The 22,249-nt window shown below is 50.3% G+C and overlaps 1 protein-coding gene across 2 annotated transcripts in view; it reads left to right on the top strand.

Annotated features, from left to right (window-relative positions):
- The window catches only part of DPYD (dihydropyrimidine dehydrogenase), a 347,122-nt gene that overhangs the window by 143,226 nt on the left and 181,647 nt on the right, over positions 1–22,249 (top strand). Inside the window, exon 9 of one of the 2 annotated variants that reach the window (XM_059675720.1) lies at positions 21,186–21,268. The exons of the other annotated variant lie outside the window; for it this stretch is intronic. Within the exon in view, the coding sequence (XP_059531703.1) occupies positions 21,186–21,253 (68 nt within the window). The 3' untranslated portion in view covers positions 21,254–21,268. Of the gene's footprint in view, positions 1–21,185; positions 21,269–22,249 lie in introns of those variants that run through there. 2 annotated transcript variants of the gene reach the window in all.

Here is a 22,249-nt window from a genome sequence, read left to right on the forward strand (position 1 = left end):
AACCATATCCTTAAATTATTATGCATATATACATATATATAAATAAAAGACAAAGATGCTAATTGACCGTACCTTCGCTACACCCATCAGCCAATCAGAAGAGTATGCAAATTAACCCAACAAAGATGGCCATTAAATTTGCATACTGCAGGCGGGGTGGGGCAGCGCAATCCGCCGCCTGCCTGCCGCCATCCAGGCCTGCCTTCTGCGACCCAGTGCGGGATCCGGGCCTGCCATCTGTGACCCGGGGAGAGGGCCTAAGTCAGCAGGTGGTTATCTCCCGAGGGGTCCCAGACTGTGAGAGGGCACGGGTCAGGCGGAGGACACCCCCCCCACTCCCCGCCTGCCAGTGCACAAATTTTTGTGCACTAGGCCTCTAGTGTGTGTGTGTGTGTGTGTGTGTGTGTGTGTGTGTGGATCATTTCAATATAAAAGACAAGGTGTTTGTTATGTAGTAAATTAGGGAGACATGAATGAGAGATGTGTGCAGCTAAATACTGAATAAGAAAAACATTGTAGATAGTGATTAGAGTTTGTGATTTTTTTTCTTATTTTTTAAAAAACTCTTCATCCCAGGAGATGGTTTTTAAATTGATTTTAGAGACAGAGGAAGAGAGAGAGAAACATCAATGGTGGAAGAAAAATGAATGAAATAATGCATTTTGTGGAGCAGAGGGAAGAAGAAGTATGATTCCTTTCCTGAGTGTTGGCTTTACTGCTTATTTGTAATTAAAACAACAGTAATATCTCTTGAACTTCTCACAGGGATGCCAGTGACTATTTGTTAAATGGATATCCTAGGAGCCCTGCAAAATTATTACCCCTTTAAGCATATAAAAGTCAAACCAACACAAAGCTGGTTTGAGCCAGTTCCTCCAGCTATGAGTTATACTCAGGTTGTAATTAATTGCTTTGAAAAGGAGTTAATTCTATCAGGTCATTGAATAACCCCGTTAGTAAATTATTATGACAAACATATCATTTGCAGAAATCTAGGAACAGTAGCATTTTAGCAATTTGTAGTCCTTAGCAACAGCCTGCATTCCGCCGCAGCACAGTGATAGAAGCAGCCTCCTGCTGTTTGAGACTGTTACTATTAGGGGAAAGGCAGGCATTTCATACATTGAAAATTGAAGGTGAATTCATCTCTGAGCATGTCATGTTATGTTGCTGTAGCTTTGTAGTCTGGGCTCCTGTGAAAATCGGATCACCAGATGCACATACAACATTATGGATGGTGCGCCGGGAACGGGAGAAATGGAGGCAAATAAGACAAAAGAGGCTCGAGAACAAAATCCGCGCGTGAGGAATTCCGTGAAGGGCAGCCTGGCTTGGCGTTCGTTCGCAGCCCCAGGTCTTCCCCCATGTGCCTGTGGTCCACTTCACACAGTCCAGGTCAGCTCCGAAGCATGGCATGATGGGAAAAACGGCAAGTGGAGAGAAGCCGTATTTGCTCATTTGAGGAATGAGGGGATTCATTTTGAGCTAAGGCTCTAGGCGATAGTTTAGGAGAAAAGTTCTGACTTCTGCCAGCGACTTAATTAGCCATATGTTGAGGAACAACGGTTCCATCGACATGGTGTGGAAAATACTTCTCATTATGGATTGATCTTTCTAAACTATAATTATCCAGAGAAACAGATAACCAGAGAATGGCCATCGCTGGCTGTGTGCAGCTGATCCCACCCACCCGCCAAAGCACACACTGTGTTCTGAAGTGTCAAATTATCACTGGAATCTTTCTCCAAATCTCCTAATTATATCAGGACTATATAGTCATTCTACAAGTGTTCTGTACAAGAAATAAAAACCTTCTAGATCTTGCCCAGTTGGCATGGCTCGGTGGCTGAGCCTTGACCTATGAACCAGGAGGTCACAGTTTGATTCCCATTCAGGGCAGATGCCTGGATTGTGGGCTTGGTCTCCAGTAGGAGGCGTGCAGGAGGCAGTCGGTCCGTGAGTCTCTCTCATCATTGATGTTTCTCTCTCTTTCCCCCTCTTCCTTCCTCTCTGAAATCACTAAAAATATATATGTTTTAAAACTTTCCAGATCTTTCTAATTCCCAGTGATCTTAAAAATTCCCAGCCTAACCATCCCTTGCATGTAAAATCATGGAAACAGTGAAGTTAGGAGCTGGAAGCTCTGGGTTGGACAGACCTGGGTGTAATCCCACTGTGTGTCTGACTAGCTGTGTGCCTGGATGCGATTTACCCACGCGCTGTTCGGTTTTCCTGTCTGTTAAGGAGACGATAATTTGCCTTTCAGGGGGTCACTCTGATGACTAAGTTCATTCAGTGCAGTGCCCTGTGCCCAGGCACAGTGGTTGTTAGTATAATCTCATCAGATTAAGGATTTTCCTTACAAGAAATATCTGTGATCATTAGGTTAATAAAAAATCATTTTACATAGGAAAAGAAAGAAATGAAATAAAGTTAAGGTTTGACAGGTAAGCTATCCTTGGTCAAAATGAAAACTCTTCAAATGAAATGGCAGGATTGAGAGACAGTAGTCACAATCTACAGGGGGGTTGTTCTTTGGGAAAATAATACAGTAGTTAATCCTGCCCGAACGAATCCTGCGGTTCCTGTACTCACAGCTGTAGACTGACTTCTGCCCCCACTCTGTGTGTGTATACCTGACAAAGGTATGTGTCTGTTTTCAGAATATGCAAGGAATTCTTTACAGTATCGAAGATAAACAGCCCGGTTTGAAAAGCTTGAACCAATCAATGAGAATACAGGAATAGCCAGTGAGCACATGGCAGGATGGTCGGCCTCCTCAGTCATTAGAGAAATGCAAATGGGAACCACGAAGGGAAACCCTGTCCGCCTGTTGGAATGACTAGCGTTAAACAGACCACGGGTGCCCGAGGTGGGCAAGGGGGGGAGGCGCCCTGCGTGCAGTACTCGCTGGTCGGAGCGCGCGCCCTGCTTTGGAAAACAGGCGGCCAGGTTTCATGCAGTGACTTCCTCCTGCCCTGAGGCACGGAGGCCACCCCGATAGTTATCCGAGAGAAACCAAAACCTGTCCACAAAGAACCCCACCGGAAAGTACATTCGGCCCCAAACTGGAAACAAACCAACCGAAAACCGCACACGGCCATCAGCAGGTGCATGGGTGACGCAAATTCCAGCGGCGTCGCTCCATGGACGACTGCCCTCGGCAACTGAGGGAACGCGCTGCTGACAGGCCTCACTGGGTGCAGGCCGCGTGAGGACCACACAGCGGGGCCGTGCGTGTGGCCACTGAGGGGTCCCGAGTTCCGCGGGGCGCGTCGGGGATGCCCAAGGTTACCCATGACCTGGTGGATTCGCGGTCAGGGTGTTTACTGGGGTGGGGAAAGGGTGTTCTGGCAACTCACCAGAGGGAGTTTGAGTCGAAAGGATAATGAGGAGTCAGTGGAAAAGGGGAGTTGCAGGGGAGGGGTGATTCCTGGTGGAGGACGCCAGGGAGCAGGATTCCGGGGAACCAGCATGGCACAGCCTACGTGTAGGGTTCCTGGGGTGATGGATATCTGGATTGCCGGTCTTGGGGCTGGATGGAGAGTTAGGCAAAAAGCCGATCGCGGAGGGCCTGCTTACCGTGCTAGGGAACGCAGGCTGTTAATGGAGTGCATCTGAGAACCGATGGGAAGGTTTTAGGCACCATAGTCTCTCTGGATAGAAGATGAATCTCAGAGTAACGACACCAGACTTGTGGAGAATAAGCAGGGAAGAAATGATTAGAGCTCGAACTTGGGCAAAGGCCGAGTAAAATAATCTATATTTAGTCTAAACGCTTCGGTCTTTTTCCTTCTGGTTTAAAATCACACATCTTAATGAGAACATCAGGAAATAAGTGACCACTTAATAAATAGCTATTACCATTACATGGTCTTTTACTTCTAAATTCCAATCGCTTCGGGTCGTTAATGGTGTATTACCCTCTATGTACATAGGATAAAACCTAACATTATCATAACAGCCCCGATGATTATCTTCAGCCACGCTCAGCTGTATTACCCCAGCATCAGCGTTATTGAAGGATATATTTTGTTCATCATTTGCAAGTTACATAAGATTATTCCTATAATTGGTTTGAAAACATTTTTCTCACATTTATCTCCTTGAATATTAAAGCTCATTAGGAAATATATATTTAGATATGTAGAGGAGATTAATTTATAAAACTAAAAGTAAACATAACTAATTGAAATGCTTAATAGAGCAGTAACAGGAATTGGATTCTGGGATAACCAGCCAAGATGTTTTCTGAGTCTTATCCTTGTGGTTTATTTGATGCACACTGCAGGCTCTCTCTGTAGGATAAAATGAATAGAATCTTAGGAGCAGGAGCAAGCAGCTAAGTAATTTCTTGGGTGTGGTCCTATAGGTGTGTTTCCATAATTAGCCGGCCTTAAACGTTTCTAAGTTTTCGTGTGAAGCTCGAAAGCATCACTGTACATGTTGTAACCGTTATTCGGGGATCATTGTACTGAGCCAGTTTTTGTAGTTAGACAACCTGGAGAATGGTGATGTACACGGACAATCTGAGAAGAATTTAGGACGCAGTGAGCCTTCAGCAGTCCCCATTGGCTACACGATACATAGGTTTCTAATTGGGGTGTATCATCGAGGTTATCGCACCAGCTTCCCGGTCCCACTAGGAAGAGAAAAATGCCGTGTGGACGGACTTTTCTGACGCCCTTGTTGCTTCGTTAGGAAGCCATCTTCGATCGGGTGTGCCTGTGGCCACAGCAGGATGGGTGCTGGCCACTGACATGCAGCGGGTGAACACTGAAGCCAGCTGCTTCCTCAGAAGTGGCCACAGGTGGTGATGTCACTTCTTTGGCAGGAGCCCCAACACTGGCAAAGAAATGATTTGGGCTCAATGGGCATTTGCCGCGATAGAATATGGACAATTTCCAAAGTCACAGCGGGAGGCAACTCATGGGCAGGACTGCCTATGTCTGCGTTTGGAAATTTCATGTGAAAATAGAAATTTTAATCCTCTCCAGAACGTCTGGTCAGCAAGGACCCACAGACAGCGGTACCCCGTGTTGTCTGCCCTGTGTCTTGCTCACAGCTGTGCTAATGCAGCAGGGAAGGTGCTCAGGGATACAGTGATGCAACAGGCTTAACCAGTTACCACCGAATTCGATACCAAGCTCAAGTTCATGCCCAGAAAGTAGACCCAAGAAGGAAAAGTCACACCTACAAATACGTGTCCTCGTTCTAGTCAGCCTTTTGAAAGGAAACTAGAAAAGTACCTGAGTAGTCACGCGAATCAAGACATGGAAATTCGTATTCTTATAATGAGTCCAGTGAGACTTCCGTCTGAAAATGTCAGGCGGATGCAAGCTGATCCTTCAGTCCTGTCCTGAATTGCCCCTAAAATAAAAGCAACGGGTGTTTTCAAATGTCAGACGCTCCGGAGAGCACAGAGGCTGGGCGAGGAGACAGCAGGGGCCCTTTGCCGAAGCAGGCGGCTGTCGAGCTTGGTCCGCGCAGACCCTCACGCCCTGACCCCCGGCCCGGACCAAGGAGTCCCGTGACCGTGATGTGCGCTGCCCGATCTACCTAGAGGGTCCAGGCTCCGCACTCCAGCGAGCCTCCAATAGTCCCCGTTAGCTACCTGACAGATGTCTTTCTAATGGGATATATCATTGATGTTATCACACAGACTGACTGGGAAAGAGGACCACATCACCCCGTACAGCTTGTAGTGCCATACTGTGGGTCACTGGGGGTCACTGTGGGTCACTGGGGGTCACTGGGGGTCACTGTGGGGGTGAAGGAGAAGAGATAGGACTGATACAGAAAAAGTGTGTGTGTGTGGGGGGGGGGGGGGATGACCTCATGAAATGTAAGGACAGGAAAATACCTGGGTCCATCTAAGAAATTGGAAGGCTGACTGCTAAAGTCACCTTTACCCATTTCCATCATTTTATTCAATTGTAGTATTTTTAGCAACGATTGTTGGTCCAGGCACTGTGCTGGTCACTGGAGGTTAATGCTCATTAGGCGCTCTCTGGCCGGAGCAGCGCGTCAGCTGTGAGGGAGTGGACCGTCGCTGCTCAAGCGCAGGGGGCGGACGGAGAAGCTACAATGACCGGCTGGAGGGCTGGGCCTTCCCCTCGCAGGCGGGCTCCGTTAGAGAAGACGAACCAAGGCCGTGATGGGCGGGAAGGTGGGTCCCATGACAGGGACACGTGTAGGAACCAGGATGAAGTTGAGATCCGGGACTGACATGGTGTGGGGTGGCCCTGAGATGCTTGCCGATGGGTGAGGATCCGGAGTGATAAGGGGCGGCAGGTTACACGGGAGGTGAAGGGTCCTGGAGTTCGGGTTTATCCCAGACGACGAGAGGCATGGAATTTTGCGCTGATGTCATCAGGGTGCGGCCCCAGGAGGGTCACGGTGCTCCTCGGTCGGGTGCGCTGAGACACGTGATGTCACCTGTGAAATCGGTGACATACTTTTCCCACGGCTTTCTTCAGTCACTGGGGATCCTCAGATCGCCACGGGCACGTGGTGCTGCCCAAACTCACATCGTTTTTGCTATAAGTGTCCTGGGGAGGGGCCGGGTGAGCAGGGACAGCTTTTTGAGCCACACCTTCGTGGAAGAGGGTCTATGACTCACCCCTACAGACTCACTAATAATGAATCTGCATAAGCATTTTCCTTCTGCTTAATGGCATGGTGCTCTCCGGTGCAGGAATTCCTTGTGAGATAAGATTCTGAAACGATGGCATCACACTAGTGTTTTTGACGAGAGACTGGTCAGTGGGTGCTGGAATTCGGTGTTGGCCGCTGCAGGTGTTCACCGGTATCGCCGGGCGATTCTAAGGCGGTAAAAGATGCCGTTTACATCCGATGGATTTGCTTTCGGTCCTAAGAATGTTATGGGGCGTCTCTGGTGGCTCATGATCCATACGATCATCTATCTTGTTTTACAAGTTGATCCATTTTCTCTCATCCGTTTCCTTAGAGAAGAGGGAAAAAAAGGGTAACGATTTCACATTTGTCTCTAAATGTGTCCCCATTTCTTTCTGTGGCTTAAAAAATCATGGTAGACAGACAAATTGCCCTGCATTGTCTTCTGAAATAAAGGAAATGGCTTCAGCTAAAATTATGAAAAGTATGTTTCTGCTTCTGTGTTCGAGAAATGTGGTGAGTTAAATATGTTGGTAGGAACACAGCTTACCCCGCACATGTATTATTTTCATGGATCTAATGTCACATGGATGTCATGACAGCATGCATTAGCCATGCTTAGGTATCCAGCTTGATTTAGCTCGGGATAGAGCAATATGGAATTCAAAAAATATACCGCGTCCATTGAAAGGTTTTGCTGTCAAGTCCACGCCGCCGTAGGAGGTGTCACGTTTGCAAACCCAAGAAGCGAGTTGTGTGGGGCCGAGGACTCAGCAGTGAATGAACGTCTGATCTCAGAGGGAGGCGCCTCCCCGTTTACGGCGAGGCCTTGATGGGGCCTGATAGCGGTTGATTAACGAGCGGCGGCCCGCGGCAGGGAGCGCATCTGCGAGGAGTGATTTATGAGTTCCCAGGTACTGGAGGCTCCTGGTATCTTGCGGATGTAAGTGTGCGCGCCCGAATAAAATAAATGAGATCAACATGTGAGGAATGAAAACACATTACTTGCAAAGGAGGTGTCACGCGCCGGCATTTTCGCTCAAGTACACTTTGTCACGGGGCTTCCTGCCCCTCGGAATACAAATCACTTCACTGCTTCGTGCAGTCGCCTCGGTTGGGGTTCTGGCATCCATCACCCACGGCGTCCATGAGGGTGACACTTAATGGGGTGTGACAGCCCCTCGATGTTCACATTTCGCATCATCTACGACTGTTCAAGTTGCGCATATGTTTTATGGCTGAAGATGAATACATTGTGGGCACTTAAAACAACAGTCCCCAAACAGAGACCAGGTTTGGCGTCCTGAGGTCTTCATCAAACGCTCATCAAATACTCAGAGTGGAGGGTTTTCACCGCCCGTTATGGCTAGACATTTGCATAATCTATCATTTTATGATTGAACAATGTTTAGTTATAGGATGAATAGTAGAATACAAGGATGGAAACGGTACTAAGTTCTGCATGGAGCTCTTGTGTGCATGCACCGTGAATCATTCATTCTTGCACAGGGAAAAATCATGCTTGTTCTATAAATGTAGTTACCTTATATTTCACATATGCTAAGTGAGTATTTTCAGGAAGTAAGACTTAAAAGCCTGGCCAGTGCAGCTCAGCTACACTGGTTGAGTGTTGACCCATGAACCAGGAGGTCACGGTTCAACTCCCGATCAGGGCACATGCCCGGGTTGCAGGCTCCATCCCCAGTGTAGGGGGTGCAGGAGGCAGCCGGTCCAAGATTCTTTCTCATCATTGACGTTTCTACCTCTCCCTTCCTCTCTGAAATCAATTAAAAAATAATGTAAGACTTAAAATTCTTTCAAGTTATTAGTAACCAGATAATGAGTCAGAGTGGGTTAAGCCTAACGGAAAACAATGTGAGCATAAACAGCACAGTGAGAGCGGCACGCGCTGAGCCCCCTCCTCCCCCCGTGTTGTGTGAGATGCAGTGTCCATGTAACTCATCCCGAAAGGCATCTTTGCGAAGTTGGGTGTGGAAACTCTGGAGCCTACGCTTCAGATCACCTGGATTTAAAAAATAATAACCACCACCACAAGCTAGCGACACGCGCTGAAAGAAAATGTGCTTTTAAAAGCTATTACGGAGCTCTGTCACTGCGTGCGCAATCCTTGGTGGGCGAGAAGCTGCATCGGGTGTCCCTTGGGGCGACGGCAGCCTGAGGCCCGAGCAGAAGCTACATCCTTACGGAGCGTGTGGCCGGGAGACTGAGGAGATGGCAAGGCTGGTGAGGAAATGGCACTCGTGGTGATGGTGCTCATCTTCTCCTCAACCTTCTGTTTGCGACCCAGCCTGCTCTGGACCTCGGCGGGGGGGGGGGGGGGGGGGGGGGTGCGGGGGGGGGGTAGTGACGACATCACAGACCCCACAGTGAAGCATTGTGAGAGGCGATGTGCGTGATAAAGGGGCTGTGAGGTGCACTCCAGGGGGTCTGTCCTGAGTGGGGGACAGGGAGGGTCCCGCTAGCTGAGCTGGGAGAGATGCTGGGGGGGGGGGGGTGGGAGGAGATCATGCAGGAGGCGTTAGTAATAATAATACCGAGGACGATGCTCATTCTCCTCTCGGGATCACGGATCTCTGCCCGTCACAGTCCCCCACCCTCTCCCCTGTCCCTCGCTTTCTCTCCTCTGGGCGTGGCCATGGCCTAGACATAGGGGCTTTTCCTCATTACTTTCCTCATCACTGGAATGATCTACTGAGTCTTCACTACCGTTTAAATGAAAGCCGGGGGCACTTGTCTGGCACGGAGACCGCTCCAATGCGATGGTCTCATATTTTCAAAGCTTTGACTCCACCGAAATGTCAAAAGATCCGGAGCCCACCCTTTTATTACCAAATAGAAGCACAGGGTTAACCGCACTGCGAGGGGATTGAGACACGTTGCTGTTTTCAGCCGCAGAAACATTCAGAGTAGACAAAGAAACAGGGTTAAGTCACGTGTCCTTGTGCCGACATCATAACCAGAGCAAGAAGCCTGAGGGCGATTCAGTCGCGTTTACAGAAAGGATCTCTGGCCTCTTCCATTTGGCCAGCGCTGGCTGACCTCCCGGTCAGGACCGAGTCCCTCACCTTTCCCTTGCTCTCCGATAAACCCGCTTTGGAGGGGAAGTGGCCTGCTCGTCCTGAGGGCTCATCTGCCTGAGCATCGTCCCCACATGGACGTCCCCGGGCTGAGTAATTACAGTGCCAGTTAGTTAAAGACTAAACATCGCTCCCCCATTAAACGGGCCCTGTCGGCAAACACCGGAAAACGCAGCCTCCTAGATTCAGGAGTTTTCCCAGAGCTCCTGGCTAAGTTGTCAAATATTAATATAGCCTAACATCCTAACATCAAAGGGCGTGCCGAGATATGTTCTCCTTCCTAATTATGTAGGTGTAACATGTGTAAAGCAAAACGGAGATCCAGGCACCCTTAGGAGGAATCTGATAAGAATTCAGAGGAAGGAGAGGGTGCCGGTTTCGGGTCTCTCTCTGTCCTGAAGACGAGTCGGCCACCCTGGGCAAGTCACACCCTCCCAGGTCCCCACTGCAGGGTCCTCGCTCTGAGGATGAAAAGCGATGGCCCAGCCCTGGCTGGTGCTGCTCGCGGTTAGGGCATCAGCCCGCCCTCCGAAGGGTCTCGCGTTTGACTCCCTGTCCAGGGCACGTACCTGGGTGTGGTTCCCTCCCCGCCCTCCGTTGGGATTGATGCAACTGGGAGACCTGGGCCCTACACTTGGGTCCACATCCCGCCCCGAGGGAGAGGAGCACATGCCACAGAACAGGAAGTAAAGGCGACCCTGAAGCCGCTGAAACGTGCTAACCCTGTGCCTCCTAGAAGAGAGGCACGTTAACCCCCCCGAGGTCCCACTTTGTCCATCAGACGGGCCGACGGTCCATGGGCCCTGTGGGAACAGGCGCCGGTGCCGTGCGTGTGTGAGAGCATCCGTCCCGCTTGTGGGAAACTGTTACACGCGTGCAGGCGTGTGTCTGCTGGCCTGTGAACGGCAGGGTTGCTCACTGTGGCCAAGTAACGGGAACAACCCACATGTCCATCAAGAGAGACAGGCCAATAAACACAGAATAATACGTTCTACTTGCACCCTGGGACATGAGGATGCTAGGAAGGCCTTCACCTGCTGATGGGGAAATCGCTGAGACGGTTGGTCACATGGAAGGAGCTGGTGTAAACAGTACATGTTGTCATTTGTGCAGAAACGGGGGCACGTGAATGTCCCCGTGTCTCTCTGAACAATCCATGGCGCAGAGCGGTCCAGGAGCCTCCCAGCGGGAGAGAGCGGGAGGGAGACTTCCCACCGGAGCTTTGCACAGCGTCTCTCTGGGCCCTGAGCACGCCCTGCACATTCCAACCCGGAACCTGACAGTTTTCCTGGGGAGACAGGTGGCCCACAGGTGGAGCATCTCCCTGTGTCGTGCGTCCCCTCAGATGTGCACCCGGCGGAGCTGGGCAGCTCTGGAGCGTGGCCGCCGAGGGGAGGAAGAGGGCGGAAGCCACGGGGAGAGTGTGGAACGTGACCTTGGGGTCGTTCTCTAAAACTGCACATTCCCTGTTGCACTTAGAGATGGAGGAGCCTGGGATTCTCCCGTTCAAATCCTCCCCCTTTTGTAGACAATGAGGATCTGTCAACATTGTCAGTGTTTGCGCTGCTGTTCTCAGCGCCCGCTCAGGCCAGGCCAAGCGGGGTTCGCAGCAAACGCAGGAAATGAGACCTTTTCAGCTCCAGGAACACCAGGAGGTACCATGCAGAGAAGTGGCCTTTTTTTTGGTTAATCCTCACCCAAGGATATTTTTCCATGATTGTTAGAGAGAGTGGATGTGAGAGGGAGAAACACATCAGTTGGTTGCCTCCTGCACGAGCCCTGACCAGGGCCCGGGCCAGGAAGGAGCCTGCAACCGAGGTACGTGCCCTTGACCGGAATCGAACCCGGGACCATTCGGTTCCCAGGTCGACGCTCTCTCCACTGAGCCACACTGGTCAGGGCAAGAAGTAGCCGCCTTCATCCCCTGGTGGCCAGATCCTCGTTTGTATCTCTGCTTCATCTCCATCCCCTGCTTTCCTCGACACCTTCAGTTGTGCGGATCGGACATGCCCCAGGAGTCTAACCCTCTGTGTCACCCACCCTGACCAGATTCCCTCCACGGATGGGCTGGCACACCTGGGTGGGTAGGTCAGAGGTCAGGACCTGTGTTGGGCACACATCCCGCCCAGTTAGGTGTGTCCGGATGAAGGAGCATTTGGGTTGTCCCAGTGGGCGGCTGGGGACAGAGGAGGCTGCCCCAGGTGTCTTGTGTCCCATCCCCGAGCCAGCCCGCAGCCAGGCCCCCAGTGTCAGCAGGATGCCACCCAAGCTCTCTCTTCGCGCTGGAGAGGGAGGGTGACGCCCGGGCTCCGTGGTGAGCGTTTCGGGGAGCAGCTCAGACCTGGAGCTGGCGGCACAGCCCGGCGTGAGCCGCACGTGCTGATGCGCCTGCATCGGCCTCCGTGGCTTGTCTGTGAACGTGACCGTTTGTTCTCCAGGGAAAAGGTCCCTGTGGGGAGCCTCACAGGAGGGGCCAGGAGCCGACGGCGAAGGCAGCGGTGGCCAACGCCGCTCTGTCCCGACTTCCCTCAGGTCTCCCCGGGGCCGCGCCCGGACCTGCATTAGACACGCAGCCCGTCTCCCGACAGGAACCCGCGTGAGCAGAAACGCCCCTGGACGCAGTGTCCTTGTTCCGCTTGGGAATTTCTTCTTAAAAACCAAGGAAAGGCCTGGCCGGTGTGGCTCAGTGGTTGAGTGTTGACCTGTGAACCAGGAGGTCCCAGTTCAGTTCCCGTTCAGAGCACGCGCCTGGAGGTCGTGCAGTGCAGGAGGCAGCCCATCTATGATTCTCTCTCATCACTGGTGTTTCTACCCCTCCCTCCCCCTCCCTTCCTCTCTAAAATATATATATATATATATATATATATATATATATATATATATATATATATAAACAATGACAGAAAGTATAGTCTTCACACCCTGCCAGTCACTCCCTAACCTGACCTCGTTCATCTAGGTCAGTACGCTGACGAGCTGCCGGGTTGATGAGCAGACGGGGTAGCTGTGTTCTCTGATGACCGGGGACCTGGGTGGCTTGGTCTTCAGTCTCAGGGCCCCGACGTTTCAGTGGGATGTGGGGAGTGAGAACCAGCTTTCACGTGTCCGTGGCCTCCTCCGTGTCGCTCAGAAACTCAGGGGCTGGTGGAGTGCGAAGCGTGGCCTAGGACGCATTCATGTGTTTGGGATCTAATATTTTTTTGATGCACCTTAAGCTGCCGTGGGCTTCTTACAGGAATGATGAGGTCATTGGAGCCAGTGTTGTAGGTGAAAACCGTATTTCCGTTTACCTACCGATTGCGCGGAATTACGTGCGTGCACCCAAGGGCCCAGCTTCGTGGAGTGTCTGAGACGCCGCCGGGCCTCACTGAGGCCATCAATTATTGGATAGAGCACATCCCTTTATTGATCACTAGAAAGGGAGACTGTTTTCTTAAATCTTCAGGAAATGAGACCGTTTCTGATTTATATTTTTTAAAATGCACAGTGCTTGCCATTTCTTTTTTCCCCCCAAAAATTGATACCAGAGGTAAGAACAAGATAGCATGGGAGGAACAACCAAATGTGCATGCACAGAAACAGCAGTTAGCATTGAGTGCCATGCAGGAATTTGTTCAGTGTCTGAGCCACGGCAGTAGATAACAGCAGGTAATAGAATATTATTATTAACTTAATACATGCATTTATTTTACAATAATGGCATTACCAATAAGGGGGACGGAGTGAGCACTTATTGAATGTTTATGTACACCAATCATTTTTAAATCACTGTAGCTATCCTGAGGATGGACAGGCTTAGTCTCATGTTATAAATGGGGAGGCCAAATTAAATGATGTGAAACCTTTATCGACACCCCAAAATCAGCCCGTGGGGAGTCCTCCCAGCACCCAGCGTCCCTGTTCTATCTGTCTCACCCGTAGGCTGCAGACAGACGTTGCCTTAATACACCAGCCATCGAATCACATAACGCAGCGGCTGTTCCCTGGAGAAGAGTATGTGCCCGCAGCTCCTAACGTGTATATGGAGTCATAGGACATCATCTCGCGGTGGGAGGGTTGTCCCTTACACGGGATGAGCGGCTTCATCCTTAATTCTTGAGCCGTCTGAGCTGCTTCGCTCCTGTCATCGATAAGAAAGATCTGATGCGCAAAGGCCTGGCCTTCTATGAGGAAGCATCTCCTCCCAGGTGATGAGCAGTCCGGGCAGGTCCCCACGCTGCCGGAGCTCGCCCGCCTCGCTGAGCCGGGCACGGCTCCCGGGACAGGGTTCTGAGCCGGGACAGGGTTCTGAGCTGAGACAGGGGAGCGAACCTAAGGCAGAGGGTGACATTCCCACGTCTGTGCCCCTCCCTTCCCCGGGCCTGGCCTGCCGTGGGCCCCGGAGCAGGACATCCTACCCGGGCGACTTCTGTCTGTAACGCTCTGCCTTCCAGCCGCAAACCATTGTTTCAAGCCTGAGAGCAAGGAAGAGAGCCCGCAGCCCTTGCCTGGGAACCTCGTTGAGATTTAGTGCAGCCCAGTCCGTGTGGCTCAGTGGTTGAGCCTTGACCTATGAACCAGGAGGTCACAGTTCAATTCCCGATCAGGGCACATGCCCGGGTTGCAGGCTCCATCCCCAGTGTGGGGCGTGCAGGAGGCAGCCGATTCATGATTCTCTCTCATCACTGAAATCTCTCTCTTCCTCTCTGAAACCAAAAAAATTAAAAAAAAATTCTGTTAATCTCATTTATGTCCAGCTTTGGAGCAAGTGGACATATCTATATGCCTGTGTGTCTATAGAAGTATGACTGACTATTGTGCCTGCATTTATCTGTGAATAAACTCACAGTCAGCACGGTGGTCTACTTGAGCAGAATCCTACTGGGGGTGGGAGGCGGCTCTGGAACACAGGACCCCGTGGCACTCATTATTAAGCTGTGATAGCGCCAATGCTCCTCTTTGATGTCTGGCATGTGCGACTTCAGCCGAACTTGGAGCGAGCCTGAAGGATGTTTCATTGAACGTGCCGTATGGCAGCCAGCCAGAATACAGTCAGCCTCAGCCCAGCTGACGGCCTGGTAATGAGGGAGTGATTGATGGCCGCGGCTTCCTTATGAAAACCTGCTTCCGACGCTGGGGGGGCGGGCATTGCAGGCTCTTTGCATCCCGCTCCCCGTTATATGACTTATTTTCACAGAGGAAGGAGTTTCACAGGCTGATGCGTCGGCACGCTTGGCGTTACTTTTAGGTTACTGTTGAGCAGCGGTGTGGAATTTTAGAAGTTCAACCCTGTGGCTATATTTATGTATAATTCAAATCTCAATTTCAATGGGGTCTTTAAAAATCATTTTTAAAAGAACTGGAACTGTGTTAGCCATAAAATGCTCCAATATTCTTACTGTGTATCTTTTCCATGTTATGGTTTCTCTGAATTTTTTATTCCTCTACTGTGTTACAAAGATCTCTGCACAAATTTCTCTCCCCACTCTCATAACGTTAAAGGGCTGTTGACCTTTCAAACAAATAGGCAGCCAGATATTTCTCCAGCACAAGGAGTTTACTTGGGAACAACACGGAATTGCATTTTGGGACATGTGGTCTAATGGTGAACCACACGCAAGTCAGAGAACAAAGGAGAGGAATGGTCTTTTATAGAGGAAAGGGGAGCTCAGAGGGGTGGCTGTTGTAAACAAAGAGTCCATTGGAGGAAACTGGATGTTTGAAGTGTAGTGACTTTTCATTGGCTGACTGGTTGCCGGGCAAAGAGAAGATCCTGCTCCTTCCAGCTGGAGTAGTGGAGTCGAAAAACAACTTCTTGTTGGAGATTGAGAGTAGTCTCTTTCCATTGGGGTAACTGACAGTGAATGTGAGGGCGTGAGAGCTCCCCCTACAGGCCCTCCCAACTCGAGATTCCTATTTATTAATCTTCATATAGCAGATATTCATCCAATATTGCAAACTATGCTTGAAGAAAATTCTGTTTTCCATTCTTCTTACATTTTAGTGGTATGTCCTTTTTTCTGAATAAAATATAGAAAAATGATTATTTCATATATATTTTTATACATGCAACTCCTTTGACTTAGTTTTGAGTAGAACATTTCATAGAAGCACCTTTGTTTTTCTATTTGTTTGTTTTTGGTCCATTTATTGTTTTACACATTTGCTCTCTGGTCCATGGTCAACATAGATAATGTCTCAGATTGGTTTCACATAAGCGCTTATGATTGCAACATGCTGCTTGCGGAACCACCACTCCAGTTGCCTCCCGACCTGGGATGCGTGCAGCGAGGCCTATGATCACATCTCACCCTCTGAATCTTGCTTGTGGAAGAGCCCGCAGCAGGCAGGCTGTGCTGGGGGTGACGAGGGAATACACAGCTCCGAGCCGGCTTGAGCGAGGTGTGCTGGGCGGTAGGCTTGCCCATCAAAAGACAGTCGGTGCCCTCTGGCGCCTCGCATCTGCTACTTCCTTGGGCTTGGAGTGACCAAGGACATGCCCCAAACTCCCGGTCCCAGTCCCATCACTGGGGCAGCTCAGTGACAGGCGCGATGATGGGGACCTCCTTCTGGGTCCCCATAACCCACATCAGGGGTGGCTTCAGCCAAATGGGAACAAACAAGCTGCTCTCAGAGGCCTGGGCATACTCAGTTTTGTGTTTTCTTTTCCGAAGGCCTTCTAACTCTTCAGTTATTTAAGTTTTTAGAGAACCGAGCACAAAACACATGGAGACAGGCGTCTGGGTGTCCCCGGGAGGTCGGCTCATCGCTTGAAGGCGTTGACAGTCCCCGCTGTGGACCGGCTCTGTACCAGGCGCAGCCGCTGTAACTCTCCGCTCCCACCACAGAGCAGCAGCGGCCATGCGGCCCCAGCCTGGGAGCCGACCCTTCCTCCTGGAGAGCGCGCGCATCTTTTTTTCATAAGTTGCTCACGCTCTTACCACCAGACCGCACTTTCTCAGCGGAGAGAAAGAGGCTGTGCTTTCCCGGGAAAAGTTTCTGCCAGCGAAAACGTGACCTGGAATGAATTATTCACACGTTGAGAAGAAAGACTTGCTAAGTCAACGCTCCAGCCAGCACTTGCCTGGGAACAGCTTGAAGCTGACGGAACGCAGAGCTCAGAGGACCCAGAGCAGCAGCGGAGCAGGGCCTTGTTAGCGGAGCTCAGGGGGAGGCGGGCCCCACAGGAGGAGGCCAGCGAGAGGAATGGAAGGCTGCGAAGTGGGGGGATCGAGGGGGAGGCAGGCAGATCCTCGAAGGAACTCAGGAAACAACCCACAAAACAAGCAAGAGCAAGAGGGGGGATGGGAAAGAGAGAACGGAGAGGAAACCGTTGGATAAAGTACCCTAAAATACTAAGTGCGAGAAAGTTACATTTGTTTTACATAATGTTTTGTAGCCTGTTTCTATTCGTTTATTCAGTTCTCAGCGCCGTGGGGGACAGAGTGTAAGTGTCCCCATTTCTCGGGTGAATGAGAAGATTTTAAAGACTGCATCCTTGAGTGTTGTTTAGATCCTCATTTCTAACACCCATTCCTAGTCTTGGCTGGATACATCGACTGAGGACAAAGATTGCTAACGTTGTACAGACATTTTTGCCTTTTGAGATGTGTGGTCGGGACACTACTTTACATGTGATGATCAGAAATGGTCTCTCTGAGGAGAGTCACTTGAGTGATTGGATTATGCGAGGATGTCAGTGTTGCTGACGTGAAAGTCGCTGATAAAATACAGCTGTGCCGCCTGGCCGGCATGGCTCAGTGGTTGAGCATTGACCTATGAGCCAGGAGGTCAAGGTTCGATTCCCATTCAGGGCGCACATACCCGGGTTGTGGGCTCAATCCCCAGTCGGGGGCGTGCAGGAGGCAGCCGATAGGTGATTCTCATCATTGATGTTTCTATCCCTATCTCCCTCTCCCTTCCTCTCTCTGAAATTGATAAAAACATTTTTTTTAAAAAAATATGACTGTATCACACTTCAGTAAGGGACCGGCAGGATGAGATGAGAGTGGGGAGGCGGGATGTACAGCCTCCTCACACGGCCTTCCGACAATGACAGCTGCCTGTCACATGCCCCAGTGACCCAACTGTGGCCTCCTGATGGCCCTGAGGCACGTGTCCACAGTAGCTCCCAGAACCCCTAACAGACCTGAGCTCTCTCCAGGTCCTTCCCTTCCTCTCTCCTTTTGACAACCATCGAACTAGTACGGAAGACACGCTAGGACTGGGTCCTTCTCGCATGCACGAGTCAGGCAGCTGCGACTGACAGCGGGTTAGCATTGTGTCAGCTGTTGGTGTTGGGAAAGGGATACGTCACGTCGAGGGACTGTGGGCTGAAGTGGAAAGAGGGGAGAGCCTTGGCGTTGCCTGGGAGTCGCCGCTTGTTTTTTCCCGTCATTTGGAGTAACCACGTGTGTACGGCGCGTGGGAGTGTAGGCACTGGGAGTGTTCACTCCCAAATTAAATTGAGATGAAAATCATCTTAAAGTACTTGAAGTAGCTGGGTATTTGCATGCATTTCCCCGTGCCTCATCATCGTCTCCTCATTCAAGTTATGTTGGTATCATTGACATTTTAAAATAATTACAACTTTGACTAGCGCTTCAAACATTTTTTCCCGTTGGTTTGTTTCAGCAAACACGGAGGAAGTGCTGGTAAATGCAAGAGACTTGGCGCTGTGGGGAATGTGAAGTCATTCCTTCCACAAATATTTGTGTATCCCCTGCTCTGTTTCAGCATCTCGGACCTCGCTTTGCCCCCAGGCGGGGGGTCTGCCACAGCCAAGAGGCAGGCTTTCCTGTCACTGACTATTAGGGACCAGTGAGAAATCGAAATCCTTTCAACCTGGGTCTGCCAACACCAGTGCCGAGCGGAGCGGAGCTTATGTCCGCTGTCCGGTGTGTCCCTGCGACAGTGAGGCACCCAGTCCCCCTGGACTCGGAGTGAGACCCCGGCTGGTCGTTACAAATATGACAGGGTGGCTGGTTGGTGCAGCCCCCATACCTTCGTTGTCTGGAACTTTGGTAAATATGTATTTTCCCCTGAAGTCCGTACGCTCTTGGCAGTTAATTCTTTCTCCGTATGGATGGGCCAGTGTCGCGCGGGGTAGTTTGCAAAACCGACTTCTGTGGAGTCTTCACCTCGTGGCTCTGGCGAAGCAGGTGTGGGGGCCGTTAGCTGAGCACCGTGTACTTGGCCTTCACACCTGAGCCCCGTCTGCATAGGTGGGAATTGGGTCTTTGGGTCACATATGCAAGGAAGGCAGGAGAGACAGAAAGAATAATTTTTTTATACCCTTAATTTTATTTATTTTTAAAATACATTTGTATTGATTTCAGAGAGGAAGGGAGAGGGAGAGAGAGAGAGAAACATCAGTGATGAGAGGGAATCGTGGATTGGCTGCCTCCTACACGCCACCCCCTGGGGATCGAGCCCACAACCCCAGGCCTGTGCCTTGACTGGGAATCGAACCGTGACCTCCTGCTTCATAAGTCAGCGCTCAACCACTGAGCCATTCTGGCTGGGGTATAGCCTTAATTTTAGAACAAATCTATGCTCTGGCAAACTGAGGAATTTTAATGCAGCAGCAGAATACTCATTCTTTAGGCTCTCTTTTTGTCCATAGCGTTAAACACTGACATGGAAAATGATGGTGATTATGTCTAGTATTGTGCACACCACTCACCCAGGATATGTAGTTTTTTCTTTTTTGTATGAACCAGCTCTCCACTTACTGTGTCCCTGCAGTTATCTAAGCGTTTGGTAATTGGAGCTGATATGTGGGGAGCGAGTTATTAATATTTGTGATTCTTAGATTTATGACATGGCTGTGCTTGCACATCTTGGTTTGAGCCCATCCATATTGTTAGTACGAATAATTGACTGAACAATAGGTAAGTATCCAGGGCCTCGGTACTGCCCCCTCCGCCCCGGTCTCTGAAGGATAGTCCATCCTATCTTATCTCAAAGAGAGAATATTTTGAATAGGAATTTTCTTCTTAGAATAATTTTCAGTCTCATTATTTTAACATTACATGGAGATCCTTGGATAGTAAAGAAAGGATGACTCGTTCAGGTCACATATGCTGGGAGCCTTGCTTTTATGATGCTGAGAAAAACTGAAAAAATGAACCAGTGAAAGCCGCACGGACCACTCCTGCGTTGGACTGCCATTGATTGAACACCTACTGTGTGCCAGGTAGAAGAGAAGACAGAGAAGGAAGACTAAAGCAGGGGCTTGTCCTTTAAAAATTCACAGACAACAAATTAAGAATGGAGTCTGGCCAGTGTGGCTCAGTGGTTGAGCATCTACCTAGGAACCAGGAGGTCGAAGTTCATTCCCGGTCAAGGGCACAGGCCCAGGTTGTGGGCACGATCCCCAGTAGGAGGCGTGCAGGAGGCATCCGACCCATGATTCTCTCTCACCATTGATGTTTCTCTCTCCCCCTCTCCCTTCCTCTCTGAAATCAATAAAAATACATTTTTAAAAAATAAGAAAATGTCACAATCAGATACAAGACTCTTGACGGAAAAGCAACACGTAGCTTTGTCTCGCCCGGATTGTCTGGGTGTTTGCAGTTCACATGCGGGGGAGGAAGCCGGAGATACAGCACAGGCTTGTCTGGCTCGGGGTCTGGCCGGACGGTGGGGGCAGAGGAAGCAAACTTGCCCTCACATGACTGGTCCTGGGGTTGTGGAGGCCATTTGTCATGTAATCATGAAAGCGAGAATGAAAGCAGGATTAAAGCCGACATTAAAGATACCATTTGCTGCCGAGTAAACGATGTATGCTTTATAACCCCATTAAGGACGCCACCTTCCTTAATTTTCGCAGACCCGGAGACTTGCAGGGAGGCGCCTATTAACTGCCGAGATAATGTTCCTAAATCTTCAGAATTTTAAATGAGAAACACTTGAGCTGTTTCCCAGCCACACGGGGAGAATCCCTCCCATCCGTGAAGGCTTATTTTACCATTAACCCTTCGCTGGAGCGGGGTGGAGAGCGTGTGGAAAGTACTGGTCCTTTCTGCACTGGTGCTGGTAGCCGGTGTCTCAGACCCACGGCGAGGGGATGAAAAGCACCGCATCGGGCAGGCGCCGGCCTTTCGGAGATTAATCCTCGTTACAGCAACCTAGCGGGGACGTGTCGCCTGATTTCTGTTTATTGATCAGATGCTTCCTGTTCCTTTTATCACGTGAAGGGAAACTCCCCCGAGACGGGATCACGGTGCATGCACAGGCTGGGCCCAGAACGCAACGCTGGGCGACGTTGGTCCCCTAGTACCTTCTCTCCTAACACACTCCCCGTCCAGGCAGGTTTAAGGCAGATCTGTGGGCATAGGGAACGCCCTAAATATTGGGCCTTATGTCCCAAATAAGAGACGAGCCCCTCGTGGTCTTCCTAATCAGACACGAATGCTTCGGAGTCATGTTGACAATAAAGCTCTGGGAATGTTTGCTTCTGTTTGTTAGAAACTCGAATTAAGGAGCCAGTGAAAAACAAAGTGCGACCCGGAGCAGGGAGGCCTGGAACAGACTGACACACCTCCATGTGGGGCTGGGGGGACGAGAAGAGATAAACCAAAGAACCTGTAGGCTTATAGGCAAAGCCCATGGACACGGGCAATGGGGTGGGGAAGACTTGGGGGGCGGGGAGGAGGGAAATGGGAGAGATCTGTGATACTCTCAACAGTAAAAAATACAGTAAAAAGCAAAACAGACGCACTCAGGTTTTGTTATGCATTTTGAAAGAGGAAAGGGGTAATAGGTTCGTGTCCCCTCATTTCTCAGATGCTCCCAGCCCTCCCCTCCCCACTGCACCCCACCTTGTGGCCACGGGAGCACAGGAAGTATCTCCAGGCCTCATCATCTTCCCTTTACTGTGGCCGGATCCTGGGAGCGACATTCCCGCCCTGAGTGACCAGCAGAGCCTGGGCACAGACCCATCCCAGGGGTGTCAGCCATGAGGGGCTTGGTGGTGAGCGCGCTGATTGGCTGACACTTCGCCTGGCGTGTTGGCTCCTCCCTCATTTGCCGGGCCTTGAACCACCCGGATGGTGGCAGTCAGTGGATCCTTAGGTCTTCTGTCTCACAAGAAGATAGGAGATGTGAAAAGTAGGGAAGACGAGAGCCCGTTCCACCCGGGGCAGCTCTGCCTGCTGGTCCCAGGAGTGGTTCTGACTGTGCCAGGGGCCAGGGACTCGTCTTACTTGTTGATAAAACTACACTACATCTATAGGGTGTCCCAGAATTCACGCAAGAAGTAATTTTGATAGAAAACACAGATTTATAATTAAAAATTGTAAATTTTTTATTGATTCATAAAGTATACAGTATAGGGTTATGTATGGAATAGCACATCGGGTCAATGGCCTCCACAGCTTTGCTGGCACGTATGCAAAGCCGTGGTCTTCATTGGTCTTCATTGGCCCTGCTCCTGGGCCATAATTGGTACTTGGTAATGCTTAGCAAATTGAAGGGATTGAAATCAAAGGGCAACAGATATTAGAATCTGATTCAATAAACCAAGTAAAATT

Source organism: Myotis daubentonii, chromosome 18 (genome assembly GCF_963259705.1).
Source record: "Myotis daubentonii chromosome 18, mMyoDau2.1, whole genome shotgun sequence".
Classification (NCBI taxonomy): Eukaryota; Metazoa; Chordata; class Mammalia; order Chiroptera; family Vespertilionidae; genus Myotis; species Myotis daubentonii.